This window comes from Salmo salar, chromosome 17, assembly GCF_965601325.2.
Source record: "Salmo salar chromosome 17, fSalSal1, whole genome shotgun sequence".
Classification (NCBI taxonomy): Eukaryota; Metazoa; Chordata; class Actinopteri; order Salmoniformes; family Salmonidae; genus Salmo; species Salmo salar.
The window spans coordinates 79,308,616-79,326,845 of NC_138307.1; the positions used below are offsets into that span (position 1 = coordinate 79,308,616).

General features: G+C 44.7%; 2 protein-coding genes across 13 annotated transcripts; both read right to left on the minus strand.

Annotated features, from left to right (window-relative positions):
* Positions 1-1,302: 1,302 nt before the first annotated feature.
* On the minus strand, positions 1,303-12,035 carry LOC106592130 (N-acyl-phosphatidylethanolamine-hydrolyzing phospholipase D). Of its 3 annotated transcripts, none has more exons than XM_045700238.2 (6): positions 11,789-12,035; positions 8,168-8,356; positions 7,686-7,884; positions 6,101-6,750; positions 4,567-4,681; positions 1,303-2,046 (listed from the first exon to the last, which is right to left on the minus strand). In XM_045700238.2, exons 1-6 carry the CDS (start codon positions 11,896-11,898, stop codon positions 1,918-1,920), a joined length of 1,392 nt encoding a protein of 463 aa, XP_045556194.1. In that variant the 5' UTR covers positions 11,899-12,035; the 3' UTR covers positions 1,303-1,917. The 3 variants fall into 3 exon arrangements, with proteins under 3 accessions (XP_045556194.1, XP_045556196.1, XP_045556195.1); XM_045700240.2 differs by lacking the exon at positions 11,789-12,035 and adding an exon at positions 11,312-11,416; XM_045700239.2 differs by lacking the exon at positions 11,789-12,035 and adding an exon at positions 10,909-11,098.
* A 47-nt stretch (positions 12,036-12,082) lies between these two features.
* LOC106592131 (N-acyl-phosphatidylethanolamine-hydrolyzing phospholipase D) lies at positions 12,083-16,692 on the minus strand. 10 transcript variants are annotated; one of them, XM_082964214.1, is made up of 10 exons: positions 16,276-16,691; positions 16,207-16,241; positions 15,869-15,946; positions 15,076-15,359; positions 14,766-14,819; positions 14,357-14,539; positions 13,872-14,230; positions 13,550-13,699; positions 13,079-13,193; positions 12,083-12,407 (listed from the first exon to the last, which is right to left on the minus strand). In XM_082964214.1, the coding sequence occupies exons 4-10, from the start codon at positions 15,334-15,336 to the stop codon at positions 12,273-12,275; spliced, it is 1,257 nt and encodes a 418-aa protein (XP_082820340.1). In that variant the 5' UTR covers positions 15,337-15,359; positions 15,869-15,946; positions 16,207-16,241; positions 16,276-16,691; the 3' UTR covers positions 12,083-12,272. The 10 variants fall into 10 exon arrangements, with proteins under 10 accessions (XP_082820340.1, XP_045556200.1, XP_082820339.1 ...); XM_045700244.2 differs by having other exon boundaries at positions 16,207-16,691; XM_082964213.1 differs by lacking the exon at positions 15,869-15,946 and having other exon boundaries at positions 16,276-16,689.
* Positions 16,693-18,230: the final 1,538 nt, after the last annotated feature.

Below are 18,230 nucleotides of genomic sequence, written 5' to 3' on the forward strand. Positions count from 1 at the left end.
GGTCTGACTGTGAAGGGGTCTGAGTGTGAAGGGGTCTGAGTGTGAAGGGGGCAGAGTGAGAAGGGGGCAGAGTGAGAAGCGGTCTGAGTGAGAAGCGGTCTGAGTGAGAAGCGGTCTGAGTGTGAAGGGGTCTGAGTGAGAAGGGGTCTGAGTGTGAAGGGGTCTGAGTGGTGTTGGCTGGAAGGGGGCGGTTCCATCCTTGTGTTCCTGAACTGTAACCTGATGTGTTTATGGAAGAAAACTGTTTTTAAATAGAGGATATTCTCTATAACCACTGCTGTTCACAGGAGGGACCCCAAGTATTCACCCCCATGAGCTCTGTCTTTCAACTATCAGCCCAACCACACTCATGAGCTCTGTCTTTCAACTATCAGCCCAACCACACTCATGGGCTCTGTCTTTCAACTATCAGCCCAACCACACTCATGAGCTCTGTCTTTCAACTATCAGCCCAACCACACTCATGAGCTCTGTCTTTCAACTATCAGCCCAACCACACTCATGGGCTCTGTCTTTCAACTATCAGCCCAACCACACTCATGGGCTCTGTCTTTCAACTATCAGCCCAACCACACTCATGGGCTCTGTCTTTCAACTATCAGCCCAACCACACTCATGAGCTCTGTCTTTCAACTATCAGCCCAACCACACTCATGAGCTCTGTCTTTCAACTATCAGCCCAACCACACTCATGGGCTCTGTCTTTCAACTATCAGCCCAACCACACTCATGGGCTCTGTCTTTCAACTATCAGCCCAACCACACTCATGGGCTCTGTCTTTCAACTATCAGCCCAACCACACTCATGAGCTCTGTCTTTCAACTATCAGCCCAACCACACTCATGGGCTCTGTCTTGGTTTGAACCAACAACCCTGTGAATCAGGGGTGAGATCCTTCAGCCACAGGCTATTCACACTTCAAAACACACCTCTTTGTATGTTTGACGTTGAGAGTTGTACAAAAGACAAGTAGTGAACACATAACCTAAGGTGGGTAAGGTTTGTCAACCCATCTGGGAAGATCCGGCGCAACAGAGAATTAAAGGCACTGTTCCCGTGTTCTCGGGAGACTGCATTCATGGTTAAACGCTGCATCTGTCACCGGAAATTCAGAAATTCCCATTTAAATGACGCTACAATACAGATCTTACGCGATATGGATTGAATCCAGTCATTTAACGTTAAATAAAAACATATAACTCCAAAGTGGTCAGTATTGCAGAACCAAGTGTTGAAGTTGAGGAATGACTCTGGCCCTACCTAATGACCTAAGAGTGTCCCCCTCTCACAAGACAAGTCTGTACATCAGAGAGCACAGTTTTAATGACAGCTGTAACACGGAGGAGGGTGAAATCCCCACAGACAACAGCGTGTTTCCAGACCTACTAAAACATTATTGTAACATCCAAGTACATACAGTATATTACACAGCATATAGTAGTACACATGAACTGTTCAGCATTCGATGACTACAGAAGATTTGGTTACATAACTCTACAAAATGTGATTGGTGAATGTGCTGGACTATGAAGCCATACAATTGTAGTTGTGCACAGAAACAATGTGCAAGTTGGAGCAGAATGACGTGTATTGTGTCCAGTGTGTAAAATATACACATTCATCACTTTGACACGACTGATGACACTGCAGCTATACGATAACACATCAGCAAAACATTTTCAGAAATGTTTCTTGTTGACAGTTCTGGCGTCAGACATTTGGCATAGAAAAACAATCATTGGATAAATGGACAGGGTGTTCATTTCATAGTGGCCATCATTCAACTCTCTAGTACACCACCAACCAGACTGCTGACGATGAGAGCTGATCCATTGATTCAGCTGTATGCTTTAAGCCACAGTGCTGTTTAGTCTTCTCCAGCTTGTGGGAGGGGCTTAGGCACCATTTTGGTCCAATCATTCAAAGACTTCCTGGTCTGCGTTCAGCACTCTGGATTCTCCATGGTTCAGGACAAAGAAGTGCTCCACATTCAACCCATTCTTCTCCATGGCCTCCCTGAGTCTCACTGGAGGCTCTAAGTAATACTGAGAGAGACACAGACAGAAACAGTCATCTATTATCTACACTACCGGTCAAACGTTTTAGAACACCTACTCATTCAAGGGTTTTTCTTTATTTTTACCATTTTCTACATTGTAGAATAATAGTGAAGACATCAAAACTATGAAATAACACATATGGAATCATGTAGTAACCAAAAAAAGTGTTTTAATATAAAATTTTATATTTGAGATTCTTCAAATAGCCACCCTTTGCCTTGATGACAGCTTTGCACACTCTTGGGATTCTCTCAACCAGCTTCATGAGGTAGTCACTCGGAATGCATTTCAATTAACAGGTGGGACTTCTTAAAAGTTAATTTGTGGAATTTATTTCCTTTTTAATGCGTTTGAGCCAATCAGTTGTGTTGTGACAAGGTAGGGGGGTATACAGAAGGTAACCCTATTTGGTAAAAGACCAAGTCCATATTATGGCAAAAACAGCTCAAATAAGCAAAGAGAAACAACAGTCCATCATTACTTTAAGACATGAAGGTCAGTCAATATGGAACATTTCAAGAACTTTTAAAGTTTCTTCAAGTGCATACACAAAAACCATCAAGCACTATGAAGAAACTGGCTCTCATGAGGACCGTCACAGGAAAGGAAGACCCAGAGTTACCTCTGCTGCAGAGGATAAGTTCACTAGAGTTACCAGCCTCAGAAATTGCAGCCCAAATAAATGCATCACAGAGCTCAAGTAACAGACACATCTCAACATCAACATCAAGAAGAAGCTGTGTAAATCAGGCCTTCATGGTTGAATAGCTGCAAAGAAACCACGACTAAAGGACACCAATAAGAAGAACGAGCAATGGACATTAGACCCGAGGAAATTTGTCCTTTGGTCTGGATTCCAAATTGGAGATTTTTGGTTCCAACCTCCGTGTCTTTGTGAGACGTGGTGTGGGTGAACGGTTGATCTCCGCATGTGTATTTCCCACCATGAAGCATGGAGGAGGAGGTGTTATAGTGTGGGGTGCTTTGCTGGTGACACTGTCTGTGATTTATTTAGAATTCAAGGCACACTTAACCAGGATGGCTACCACAGCATTCTGCAGCAATACACTATCCCATCTGGTTTGGGCTAAGTGGGACTATCATTTGTTTTTCAACAGGACAATGACCCAACACACCTCCAGGCTGTGTAAGGGCTATTTAACCAAGAAGGAGAGTGATGGAGTACTGCATCAGATGACCTGGCCTCCACAATCCCCCGACCTCAAGCAAACTGAGATGGTTTGGGATGAGTTGGACCGCAGAGTGAAGGAAAATCAGCCAACAAGTGCTCAGCATATGTGTGAACTCCTTCAAGACTGTTGGAAAAGCATTCCAGGTGAAGCTGGTTGAGAGAATGCCAAGAGTGTGCATAGCTGTCAACAAGGCAAAGAGTCTCAAATATATTTTGATTTGTTTAACACTTTTTTGGTTACTACATTATTCCATATGTGTTATTTCATAGTTTTGATGTCTTCACTATTATTCTACAATGTAGAAAATAGTAAAAATAAAGAAAAACTCTTGAATGAGTAGGTGTTCTAAAACGTTTGACCGGTAGTGTATTTCACTTGCTTGATAGCGAGATACTCCAGGGTTTAGGAGTGGACAGTACATGTCAGGCTAGAGAGGCTTTTTGAGCTGCCTCCCTAAGCAGAAACGTCAGACAGACAAAAGGTTCTCTCTCAAAGCCTGCCAACAGGATGACTGCTGCTGGGAACCAAACTACTTGTTTCAACATCACAGAGGCGATGTGTATGAACTAAATAAAGTAATCAAAGACTTTACTTGGACTCCATAAACAAGTAAACTCGTATGTCCCTGTGTGTTGCTTTCTGCACGGATTTAGGAGAACGGTTGTACCAACAAAGCCATCTGCTAAGGCCAAAGCATCAGGGGAAAGTTGAACGATGTCACAGATAATCAACGGTTCTTCTAATGCAAACACCAAACACATTCCTCTGCATTCCCCAACACGTGCCGATTTCAACTCAACGCAGCAGCAAGCAACCTAATATGAGTTTTCACATCTATTGTGGGACGCTGAACAATCCCACCTTTGTCTTTAGGCTGAATGGTTGAAGGGGTGTCTGACAGCGTGTTTGTTCTCATCACACAAAAGGACACAATGGAAAATATGTGTTTCTCTAAACCGAGTCTAGTCTAAAAATGCAGAGGTCAGATCCGCGGTTGACGTGTTGTGACAGGGTTGATTTATTACCATGGACCTAACCTCAGTTTTAGAAGGGAAGGCGTACACCTAGTTTTCCTGACCTTCGGTCTCTAGTTTCAGCTGGGAGGCAGAGCAAATGTCTTCTTCCTGATCATTAGATAGGCCATACATCTCTGATGTGACATGACTTAGTATTAAGGCAAAAATAAAACCCACTTGGAGTGATGCCAACAACTGATAATTGACACCAAAACCCCTTTTTACAGCAGGTACATACAGAATGCCTTATAAAAAGAGATCCAGTCGATCACCCATTCAGAACTGTTAATGCTCACCTCGTAAGCTAAAGCGAAGGTTCCCCAGTGAATAGCCAGGGAGTGTCTGGCCTGGATGTCTTTGTGGATCTCCACAGCCTCCTCCGGGTCCACATGCTGTCCACGCATTACATCTCTGAGGGAGGACAAACTTGGGTTTTCTGGGTTTGGCCTAATGAAGGCTTAACAAACTTAGGGAACTTCAGTTGACTTTAATAAATTCTAAGTGAATATACAGTTAACTTTAATAAATTCTAAGTGAATATACAGTTAACTTTAATAAATTCTAAGTGAATATTCAGTTGACTTTAATAAATTCTAAGTGAATATACAGTTGAGGGGAATCTAATACTACAGTCCATGATCCAACCCTCTTTCTAGAATACTACTGGGTGTGCAGGCTTTTACTCCAACCCTGTTCTAAACCTGATTCAGTTCATCAAGGTCCTGATGAACAGCTGATTAGATAAAGCAGGTGTTAGAGCAGGATTGGAACAAAAACCTGCACTCCCAGTGGCTTTCCAGGGGGAGGTATGGGCACCCTTGTACAAAAGCAATCACAGCTGTGCAGGACTGGTGTACACTAGTTTCATACCTGGGCAGGACAGCTCTACACTAGTTTCATACCTGGGCAGGACAGCTCTACACTAGTTCCATACCTGGGCAGGACAGCTCTACACTAGTTTCATACCTGGGCAGGACAGCTCTACACTAGTTTCATACCTGGGCAGGACAGCTCTCCACTAGTTTCATACCTGGGCAGGACAGCTCTACACTAGTTTCATACCTGGGCAGGACAGCTCTACACTAGTTTCATACCTGGGCAGGACAGCTCTCCACTAGTTTCATACCTGGGCAGGACAGCTCTACACTAGTTTCATACCTGGGCAGGACAGCTCTACACTGGTTTCATACCTGGGCAGGACAGCTCTACACTAGTTTCATACCTGGGCAGGACAGCTCTACACTAGTTTCATACCTGGGCAGGACAGCTCTACACTAGTTTCATACCTGGGCAGGACAGCTCTACACTAGTTTCATACCTGGGCAGGACAGCTCTACACTAGTTTCATACCTGGGCAGGACAGCTCTACACTAGTTTCATACCTGGGCAGGACAGCTCTACACTAGTTTCATACCTGGGCAGGACAGCTCTACACTAGTTTCATACCTGGGCAGGACAGCTCTCCACTAGTTTCATACCTGGGCAGGACAGCTCTACACTAGTTTCATACCTGGGCAGGACAGCTCTACACTAGTTTCATACCTGGGCAGGACAGCTCTACACTAGTTTCATACCTGGGCAGGACAGCTCTACACTAGTTTCATACCTGGGCAGGACAGCTCTACACTAGTTTCATACCTGGGCAGGACAGCTCTACACTAGTTTCATACCTGGGCAGGACAGCTCTACACTAGTTTCATACCTGGGCAGGACAGCTCTACAATAGTTTCATACCTGGGCAGGACAGCTCTACACTAGTTTCATACCTGGGCAGGACAGGTGTGCACTAGTTTCATACCTGGGCAGGACAGCTCTACACTAGTTTCATACCTGGGCAGGTATGCGCCGATGGGTATGGCAGCCAGGTCGAATGGACCAAATCTCCTCCCTATCTCCTGGAAGGACGAGCAGTAGCCGGTGTCTCCAGCAAAGAAGAAGCGGTTGCAGGGCCCCAGGACAGACCAGCTACCCCACAGCACCTGGTTATCGTCCGTGGGGGTGCGCTTGCACCAGTGCTGCGCCGGCGTACACACAAACGTGACTTCATCGTGACCTGGCACACAGTTCTCCTCCCACCAGTCTAACTCTATCACATTCTCACACCCGCTCTTCTGCATCCAGTCCATGAGTCCCAACGGCACAAACCATCGCAGATCCCCACCGAACCGCTCGTTCAACTGGGTCACGGTGCCCGCGTCCAGGTGGTCGTAGTGGGAGTGGCTGATGACAACGGCGTCGATCCGGGGGAGTTGATCAACCGTACAAGGGGGACCCCGGTACCTCTTGGGGCCCATGAACTGGAAGGGAGATGCCCTCTGGCTGAAGATGGGGTCAGTGAGGATGACCAGGCCATCCATCTCTACCAGGACTGATGCGTGGCCCAGCCAGGTCACCCTGAGACCAGACCCCACGGCGCCGTCTGCTGCCTCAGGGACACGGAGGAACCAAGGCTCCACTATTGGAAGCTCTTCGTCTAAGACCTGAGTAGCACAAGAACACAGACTTTAATATGGCTTGTTGGTATCAATTCATTCAGATTCATTCACCAGCTGAGACAGAGGAGGAGGAGGAGGAGGGTAAGAAAGGCTCCATCACTGGAAGCTCTTCCTCTTTTCAACATTTCACTACTGCTTCGGTCATTTTCAAGTCACCAAACAAAATAACCAATTAAAAAAAAACGCTCATTTTTGTTTTTCCGTTTGGATATGACACTGGTTGTATGATTTGTTTGAGGTTCATTTGATGAAGTTATATCAGCATAACAATTCAAAACACAGATGATTAAACACTAATACGTCTTTCCTCTTTATCAGAAAGATGATTGGAAATAGAGTCGAGTCGACGTTCCATTTTCCTTTAAAATATTAGGCCCTTCCTTCCTGACCACTACATGTCTAGAAAACAGAGCCAGTGTGAGTCGTGAGGTGAGATTGATTTACAACCATCTAAAAATACCCTGGGTTGTTACCAGAGCACAGTGCAGTGTCGATGGAATGGGAGGCATCCTCCAGAACTAACAGCTAACCTAACTGTGGACATGAGGTGCAGCGTTACAAATCACAGTTGATAAACTCTGACGTGCTCAGGAGATATTTAATGACAGACCTCAGGAGTTAGGACAGACAGAACAAGCTCAGTCAGGACAGGAGGTAATTGTTGGGTGTGAACTGTGTACAGTAAAAACGGATTATTCAACCTGTGGAGTTGGAGTACAGGTCTAGGCATATGTGTAATAAGTTCCTTATAATAAAGAGTGGACAGTTGGACTGACAATGAACCCTATCAGGTGTGGTGGTCTCCATCAGAGCTGGGCTTGTTTTGCAAAGCGTTTTGACAACGGCTGTGGGTGCTAGAAATGGCAGCTGAAATGAGTGAGAAAGACCTATTATCTACGTCCAACGTCAGAATGTCTCACCTCTTTAGAGCTGGGTACATTACTGTGGTTCTTCTCCAGCAGGAAGAAGCGCAGCAGGGTGGACCAGGAAGGGAACTTCCACGTGGACCAGGGGTTAGTAAAGCGGCCATGTTTGTCCCGGCTCGACCCAGTCACCTCCTCCTCCAACCGGTAATCCAGACGGAAGCTCTTCCTGGAGGACCGGGAGGAGCTGCTCTTCCTGGAGGAGTCAATCAATCAAACATTTTTACTGCCTATTGTGTCCAGACAGGAAATTTGGTGTGCAAACATACATATACACACACACACACACACACACATATATATATACACACACACACACACACATATACACACACACACAAAGAGTCGATACAGTTAGAAACAGATGATCACAAAAGATAAAGACAAAAAAACACTGAAATATTATTCTGCAACTTCAGGAGCTGGATGGCATTAAGGTGCATGTGAAAACTGCAAAGATGTTCATTGTCTATACCTACCGAGGCCCTGCATCCTGCAGGGTGGAGGTGGGAGGGTCACGGGGCCGGACCACGGCTGGGGAACCCTCCTCCGTCCCTGGGGAATCTCCTGGAGAGACACCCCTCTCCTCCATCAACACCTGGTTCTCATCCACCTCTCCTCCTGCTCCTCCGCTCTCCTCCATGGGGGGACAGTGTTGGGCTCCTGGTCTATAGGGAGGTTAATAAAACAAGAAATACAAATAAAAGCTTACAAATATGCTGGGGGGGAAATACACAGATATTAATTCATGAATAAAAGCCTGCACACAGTACAGTTAGTGTCTATTTCTGTGGTTTGTCCCTGGATGGCCGACAGCGTCTTGTGAAATCCCAGATGTGAAAGCATGTTTATTGTGACACGGTGTAACCCTGTGCAACAGTTCCAAAACAATCCTCCTCAACAGCCATCACCAGGCCGACTGTATGTGAGATGTCAGCAACATGACTTTCACTGGCACCTATAGTATAACGTGGTCAACAACATTACTTTTTACTGGTTCCTACTTTGAATAAAGACACAGTGTCCGTCAAGACTAGCTCACAGTGGACCGCACCTTTACTATACAACTGCCTGAGTCCATTGTTTCAGCTGTATCTTATCTCTGGACAGATGGAAAGGCATCAGCTCAGTCAAATGAAGAGGAAGTTACTGGCCTGCCAAATGCTAACTGACACATACACAATACAGCAGACAAGTCTGGATAATCCAGGTGAAAGTTATGATCCCTTATTGTATGTCACTTGTTAAATCCACTTCAGTCAGTGTAGATGAAGGGGAAGAGACAGGTTAAAGGAGTTTTAAGCCTTGAGACATGGATTGTGTATGTGTGCCATTCAGAGGGTGAATACAAAATATTTAAGTGCCTTTGAACGGGGTATGGTAGTAGGTGCACCGGTTTGTGTCAAGAACTGCAACGCTGCTGGGTTTTTCCACACTCAACAGTTTTGCCATGTGTATGAAGAATGGTCCACCACCAAAAGAACATCCAGCCAACTTGACACAGCTGTGAGAAGCATTGGAGTCAACGTGGGCAAGCATCCCTGTGGAACGCTTTCGACACCGAGTCCTTGACCCAACGAGTTGAGGCTGTTCTGGGGGGGGCAACTCAATATTAGGAATGTGTTCCTAATGTCTGGTATAATCAGTGTATATGTGCCTCCTGCCAATCCATCTCTCTGAGCTACTGAATGGGCCCTCCATGGGGCCTTCACTGCTACCAGGAACTATGAAGCCTACAATACAGTACAGGTGAACGATGTCATTTACAAAATAGCCTCCAACACTCTACTCAACAAACTGGATGTAATCTATCACAGTGCCATCCGTTTTGTCACCAAAGCCCCATATACTACCCACCACTGCGACCTGTACGCTCTCGTTGGCTGGCCCTCGCTACATTTTCGCCAAACCCACTGGCTCCAGGTCATCTACAAGTCTCTGCTAGGTAAAACCCCGCCTTATCTCAGCTCACTGGTCTCCATAGCAACACGCTCCAGCAGGTATATTTCACTGGTCATCCCCAAAGCGAACACCTACTTTGGCCGCCTTTCCTTCCAGATCTCTGCTGCCAATGACTGGAACAAATTGCAAAAATTACAAGCTGGAGACTCATCTTCCTCACTAACTTTAAGCATCAGCTATCAGAGCAGCTTACCGATCACTGTACCTGTACACAGCCCATCTGTAAATAGCCCACCCAACTACCTCATATTGTTATTTTTTTGTTGTTGCTCTTTTGCACCCCAGTATCTCTTCTTGCACATCATCATCTGCACATCTTTCACTCCAGTGTTAATGCTAAATTGTAATTATTTTGCTACTATCGCCTATTTATTGCCTTACGTCCCTAAACGTACTAGATTTGCACACACTGTACATAGATTTACATTTTTAGTCATTTAGCAGACGCTCTTATCCAGAGCGACTTACAGTAGTGAATGCATACATTTCATTTCATACATTTTTTTCTATGCTGGCCCCCCGTGGGAATCGAACCCACAACCCTGGTGTTGCAAACACCATGCGCTACCAACTGAGCTACAGGGAAGGCATAGATTTTTCTATTGTATTATTGACTGTATGTTTGTTTTACTCCATGTGTAACTCTGTGTTGTCTTTGTCGCGCTGCTTTGATTTATCTTGACCAGGTCTCAGTTGTAAATGAGAACTTGTTCTCAACTAGCCTACCTGGTTAAATAAAGGTGAAATAACCCAATTCCTGTGTCAACCCTGTTCACAGTAGTTTCTGTTTGAAGGTGTAAATACAGACTGAAGAGGCTACTGTATAGCTGTCACCTAGGCCCTATAGTGACAAATGTAGAGTAGAAGCGCTGTGTAGTTGGCCACTAGTCCTATTTACGGAGTCCCCTTACAACGTCCGCACTCTATACATTTCACGTTGCCTACTGTGGAGCTCTGTTGCACGTATTGGCCTATTGAATGGCTTGAATGGACCCATAATAAACCACCAGAGAAGTACAACAAATGTTTCTTTGTTGATCCGACCAAGAACAAAACAAACGGATCACTAGAAAGAATTGCTGCTATATCGAGAAGATTTATCGCGATAATAAAAACAGATAGGGTTCTTTCTATTGACTAACCTAAAAGAGAGAAGAAGGAATGTGGTGAACTAAGCAGAACGGAGACAATCGATCATTCGCAGCTTGAACGGACAGCCTACGTCACAGTCACAACAACGCAGTCAATAAAATACTACCTGAAAACGTCTGGAATAAGTCAAGGGCGACTTGTAAATCCGTCAGTGGCGCGACATTTCTTCTGATATTGTTACAGCGAGATATCCGCAGAACTGTGTGGGAAAAGTGCCCTGCAAGTACGGCCAATGTTCCACAACGCACTGGTACGAGCCTACCAGGCAAGGCTTCTGACGTCGGTGAAAAACCCTACCATGTGACGAAATTTCAGCAGCCTAGCCTATTAAAATCCTCCTATTTTCGATGCAAGTAACTACGTGCCGAAACTGCCCATTCATTTGCAATTGCAATGAAAATATGATTATGAAATACGTTTAAAAATAGCTTAAAACATTATTTGGCGGAATATCTAAACTAGACCGTTGGTCAATGGTGCACGTATTAATCCTATAATAATGCACTTACAGACTGGAGAGCTTTACCCAAGTGAGCGAAGACACCAACTAGCAGCTGAAAGCTCCAAACATAAATATTTATTGACAAGGCCCAAGTTGACAAGTTACAGTACAAAGTGAATGTAACACGTCAGCACAACAGTGCACTGGGGCGCGTTCAGCATGACGCAACGTTTTGGAACGTTCAGATAGCCTATTTCTATGTAAAAACAAACATGCGCCTGACATGTAGAATAAGGAATCACATCAGCTCTATCCGGACATTTCTATCTGCAACGTTCGAGAACGTTTGGCAACCGAACATGGCCCTGTTTAACCAATTTGGCGTGTTTACGTAAGTGAGCCACAAGTGGATACATTGTAGTAAGTGAAGCCACCGGACTAGAAGTACCGAGTAGTTCGTCTTCTGTTGAATGAGATGTGCACTTAAAAGAATACACATTGAAACCTTATTTAAAAGTTGTTTTGTACGCTGACAAATAATCACCTTGATAAAGTTCCCTTCGCTGTGTTCAGAACACTTGCGGCTCGGTGAATACACCTGGAAAGTGGAGTTTTCCAAACTCGTGGAGTGAAGATGCACTTGGAAGCAGCCATAGTCGGAATGCGTTAGTTAGTTGACTTGGTCTAGTTGGCCTAACCATAATTGCTTAGATTACAATTATAGAAACATCAAACTAGTAACGTTATTGTGTTTACAACAGGAACTCTTGACAGTTGGTGTACAGTAAATTAGCTACTTCCTTACTTCCTTGGTCACGCATTTAAAGAAACAGCCATGTTGGTAAAATGAATTTAATAGTGCAATCAATATCACTTGGCATTAAAAACATAGATTTATTTTTTTAAGTTGCAAATATGTACATCAGTGCCCTTTTACCAGGCAAATGCTATAATGCAAAGCTTAGATTTCTTTGTCAGAAATCCAAACTCTTTCATATTGCAGCTTCTGGCAATGTAGCCCACACTGGTCATTCAAATGCCCCTCCTTCTCTTTCTCCCCCCAACACTCTGGATTCTCCATGGTTCAGGACAAAGAAGTGCTCCACATTCAACCCATTCTTCTCCATGGTCTCCCTGAGTCTCACTGGAGGCTCTAAGTAATACTGAGAGAGAGAGAGGGATACAAAGGGAAATATGAACAATATTAACTAGGCGCTTTCCTTTGCATTGGGTAAAAAAATGAGTTGAAAGAAGATTATAGAGAAAGAGAGAGAGCAGAAGAGTTGGAGATGGAGGGAGGAGATGGAGAGGATGAGATGGGGGAGTTGGAGAGGATGAGAGGGAGGAGAGAGAGGAGTTAGAGAGGATGGAGAGGGAGGAGTTGAAGAGGGAAGAGAGAGGAGTGGAGAGAGAGGAGTTGGAAAGGGAGGAGCTGGAGAGGGAGGAAACGGAGAGGGAGGAAACAGAGAGGGAAAAAATGGAGAGGGAGGAGATGGAAAGGGGGGAGAAGGAGAGGGGGGAAACGGAGAGGAAGGAGATGGAGGAGAGGGAGGAGATGGAGAGGGGGGAGAAGGAGAGGGGGGAAACGAAGAGGAAGGAGATGGAGGAGAGGGGGGAGATGGAGAGGGGGGAGAAGTAGAGGGAGAAACGGAGAGGGAGGAGATGGATAGGGGGGAGAAGGAGAGGGGGGAAATGGAGAGGGGGGAAACGGAGAGGGGGGAGAGGGAGGAGATGGAGAGGGGGGAGAAGGAGAGGGGGGAGATGATGAATTTTGGAGGCCAACATATATTGTGGATGTAGGCTTATATAATGGCTGAATATATAGAATGCTCACCTCATGAGCTAATGCGAAGGTCCCCCAATGAATAGCCAGGGAGTGTTTGGCCTTAACGTCCTTATGAATCTCCACAGCCTCCTCTGGGTCCACATGCAGTGACTTCATTACATCTCTAAAGAGAAATAACAATATATGGATGGATGAATTTGGATCTGGATGGTTAACAGTGTCCATCCATACCTGGGCAGGACAGCTCTACACTAGTTTCATACCTGGGCAGGACAGCTCTACACTAGTTTCATACCTGGGCAGGACAGCTCTACACTAGTTTCATACCTGGGCAGGACAGCTCTACACTAGTTTCATACCTGGGCAGGACAGCTCTACACTAGTTTCATACCTGGGCAGGACAGCTCTACACTAGTTTCATACCTGGGCAGGTCAGCTCTACACTAGTTTCATACCTGGGCAGGACAGCTCTACACTAGTTTCATACCTGGGCAGGACAGCTCTACACTAGTTTCATACCTGGGCAGGTATGCACCGATGGGTATGGCAGCCAGGTCGAATGGACCAAATCTCCTCCCTATCTCCTGGAAGGACGAGCAGTAGCCGGTGTCTCCAGCAAAGAAGAAGCGGTTGCAGGGCCCCAGGACAGACCAGCTACCCCACAGCACCCTGTTATTCACACGAAACTGTTCACATTTAGGCCATTTTAGTGGATGCTCTTACCCAGAACGACTTACAGTATGTGCTTTCAACTAAGGTAGGTAAGACAACCACATATCACAGTCATTGAAAGTAAAACTCTCCTCAATAAAGCAGCTATCTGTAAAGTAAGGAAAGCAACCTGTTATCGTCTGTTGGGGTGCGCTTGCACCAGTGCTGGGCTGGGGTGAATACGAACATCACTGTATCCTGGCTGACACCACTGGGGACAGCGACAGGGCTGGGGACAGCGACAGGGCTGGGGACAGGGCTGGGGACAGCGACAGGGCTGGGGACAGCGACAGGGCTGGGGACAGGGACACAGCTCTCCTCCCACCAGTCCAACTCTATCACGTTCTTACAGCCACAGCTCTGCATCCAGCCCTGGAGTCCCAGAGGGACAAACCAACGCAGCTCGGCGCCGAAGCGCTTATTGAGGCTGCTAACTGAACCTACGTCCAGGTGGTCGTAGTGTGTGTGGCTGATGAGCACAGCATCCACCTGGAAGAAGAACACTTTATTTATCAACTGGAAAGGTCCACGGAAATGTGTTTTCATCTTTTTTTAACCCTTGAGAGACACACACACACACACACACACACCCTCAAGTGTTTGGAGGCACCTCACCTTGGGTAGTTGATCTACTGTACACGGCGGGCCCCTGAACCTCTTGGGCCCCATGAACTGGAAGGGAGATGCCCTCTGGCTGAAGATGGGGTCAGTGAGGATGACCAGGCCGTCCATCTCTACCAGGACTGAAGCGTGGCCCAGCCAGGTCACCCTGAGACCAGACCCCACGGCTCCTGACACCTGTGGTGTTATGTTATATATTTACTATTTTCTACAAGACATCAACACTATGAAATAACACATATGGAGTCATGTAGTAACCAAAAAAAAGTGTTAAACATATCAAAATATATTTTATATGTGTAGGTTATATTATTGTTAAATTGTTCTATTGTTTTCATGGACCCCTGGGAACAGTATTGAAGACTAAAAGAGATCAACAAGAAACAACAACATGAAATCAAACCTCGGGGCTCTGGATGAAGTAAGGATCCAACAGGGGAAGTTCACAGTCCAACTCCTCAACACAGGGACACACAAACGCTTGGTAAGTAACAACAAATACCTGGCTGAAAAGGATTCAGCACACCTTTAATGAAAGCACTTCAACTCCTTGTCTGAGGTTGAAATTCATCTGATGTCTAAATAAATATCATTTCATGGGGTTGTCATGCATCATCTACTAGGATACATTTCTATGCAAATTACTAATAGGATGTAGAATGAACAAGCAACAACAAGGCAAAAAGCCAGTATGTTAAAGATGGGATTCGTACCACTTTGGAGCGGGGTACGTTACTGTGGTCCTTATCTAGTAGGTAGAACCGGAGCAGGGAGGCAGAGGAGGGGTAGTGCCATGTGGGCCAGGGGTTGGTGAAGCGACCGTTCTTCTCCCTCGTGGATCTGGTTATGACTTCTCCCTTCTCCACATCTTGACCCTCCCGGAACGTCCCCCCTGTCCCCCGGTGGTCCAGGGATGGCGTGTTGGGTGGTCGTGGTTCCTCTCCTGTCCCCTGGGCTTCCCCCTGCTCTGCCATGGCCTCGTCCCTGTTCCTCTGGTCTGTGTAGGACACAACATCAAGTTCTGCAGTTGTTCTGGTGCTATATCTCTTGACAGAAGTTCTGTGAGTCAACTGCACAGATTTTTCAGACAGGTGCTGCATAAATGTAGAGCTGAAAACCCATACCAGGAAATTGGACGCATAAGATAATTGTTCTACAGTGAGGGGAAAAAAAGTATTTGATCCTCTGCTGATTTTGTACGTTTGCCCACGGACAAAGAAATGATCAGTCTATAATTTTAATGGTGGGTTTATTTGAACAGTGAGAGACAGAATAACAACAAAAATATCCAGAAAAACGCATGTCAAAAATGTTATAAATTGATTTGCATTTTAATGAGCAGGGGATCAAATACTTTTTTCCCTCACTGTATAAAGTCATGCAAGATAGCAACAATAGAGGTCACTTAACCATTTGCTAGCCTATAATATAATCTGGGCCAACAACTGTTTCTTATTGTTCCTGTAAACTTGCTACCAGTTTCCTTATAACTTAGGTAAGTCTCACCTTGTGTGAAAACTTTTTCCTGGAGTTCAAAGGGCAATTACTCATATCACCCAACCACAATGGATTGATTCACAGATGCTGTGTAAATATGATTAATTCATTTTGAAAACTTCAAATGGATTACAATAAATCAATTGATTTGAACATTGAACATGATTCAAGCTTCCCGTTATACCAATGATATATCAATACTAACATATGTGGTATTAGTAAGATATAACTATAGAAAACATAACTAAAACTGAACCCCTCAAAATGAACACACATCTATGCATGTCTATAAAACGTTCTAATGCAGATATCAGATATGTGCAACCTGACTGGGAATCATCTCTCACCTTATCCTGGTCCAATGAAGAGTTCTCTCCTGCACCTTATCCTGGTCCAATGAAGAGTTCTCTCCTCACCTTATCCTGGTCCAATGAAGAGTTCTCTCCTGCACCTTATCCTGGTCCAATGAAGAGTTCTCTCCTCACCTTATCCTGGTCCAATGAAGAGTTCTCTCCTCACCTTATCCTGGTCCAATGAAGAGTTCTCTCCTGCACCTTATCCTGGTCCAATGAAGAGTTCTCTCCTGCACCTTATCCTGGTCCAATGAAGAGTTCTCTCCTCACCTTATCCTGGTCCAATGAAGAGTTCTCTCCTCACCTTATCCTGGTCCAATGAAGAGTTCTCTCCTGCACCTTATCCTGGTCCAATGAAGAGTTCTCTCCTCACCTTATCCTGGTCCAGTGAAGAGTTCTCTCCTGCAGGGATTAGAGACGAGCTAAGACTACCTCTTAACAATGTCCTCCTTATGTACGGTAAGACCAGCCAGTCCTGCGGGGCTCTCCCTAAAGCATTTTGTTTCAGACAATTCTTCCTCATTGCACTTTATTACTCAGAATTAAGTCTGTCCATATAAATGATTGCCACACACTTATTGCGTCACTAGGTAGACAGTTGCACTGCATGTCCCTTCCATTACCACCAGGTGTCCCTCTCCTTACTTCAGTACAGTGTGTGAGGGCTAAAATACAAGATAAACCGAAGCAATAAGCCATCAATGATAATTATGACACAAATAGAAAAACAAACCAGCAGAGACAACACTTAGTTCCATTTTTTTTATTATTATTTTGCCATGCTACAAAACATAGGGGGTTGTTGGCAGTGATGGAATATGTATGAACAATGTTGAAGACATCTAAATACACAGTATGGTTTTTCCTCTGGTCAAAATATACTAACATTCTGGTAAACACATATTTCCAGAACAGAAAAATGCAAATATCAAAATCGCCCCCCCCCCACCAATGTAAAGTCCATACAATATGAAGTCATTATGTTTCCCCCCCACCAATGTAAAGTCCATACAATATGAAGTCATTATGTTTCCCCCCCCACCAATGTAAAGTCCATACAATATGAAGTCATTATGTTTCCCCCCCCACCAATGTAAAGTCCATACAATATGAAGTCATTATGTTTCCCCCCCCACCAATGTAAAGTCCATACAATATGAAGTCATTATGTTTCCCCCCCACCAATGTAAAGTCCATACAATATGAAGTCATTATGTTTTAAACAGAAGACCCAATGGGCTCTCACTGGTTGAATCAACAAAATGACGTTCAACCAACGTGGAATAGATGTTGAATTGACGTCTGTGCCCAGTGAGTAATGAATTGTTTCACTCACTGCATAGTTCTTTATAGTGTCTGGTGGTCTGAGACCAAAACAGAGGAAATAAGGAATGTTTACATCGTAAATGGAACCAATGGAACCCATTCTAGAACTCTGGGAAAATCATCATATTCTAGAACTCCGGGAAAATCATCACATTCTAGAACTCTGGGAAAATCATCACATTCTAGAACTCTGGGAAAATCCTTACATTCTAGAATTGAAAAAAGGAGTTTGGCAAATAATACATTTTTTCCACTAACAGTTCCTTTCTTTAATAAACAATATCTATTAAACTACTTTTTGTACAATTCCTATAGTTTATGAACTCTTTTAAAATGTAGGTAGAAAAAAATATAATGCAAGTTAGAACACAATAATAATGATTTGTACAATATGATACAATGAGAGAACAGGTAACAGAAGATGAACCGTTGGATCCCACAGTCCTCCTATCAAACATGGCTGACGGACAGCATCGTGTGGTAAACACTGTGCTTTTCTGTTTTCCTCGTTCACAACAACGTTTGGAAGGAAAATTCAGACTGAACTAAGACATTCTACAACCACCACCAGGGAGCCCTGTACAAATTGACTATTGTTTGCAGGGTGGTGGTCAATTCCCTCTCAGTTCTGTCAATCCAGGAAGCAAAACTGAAATTCCAATTGACTTTGTGAATTGACTGAATAGTAAAGT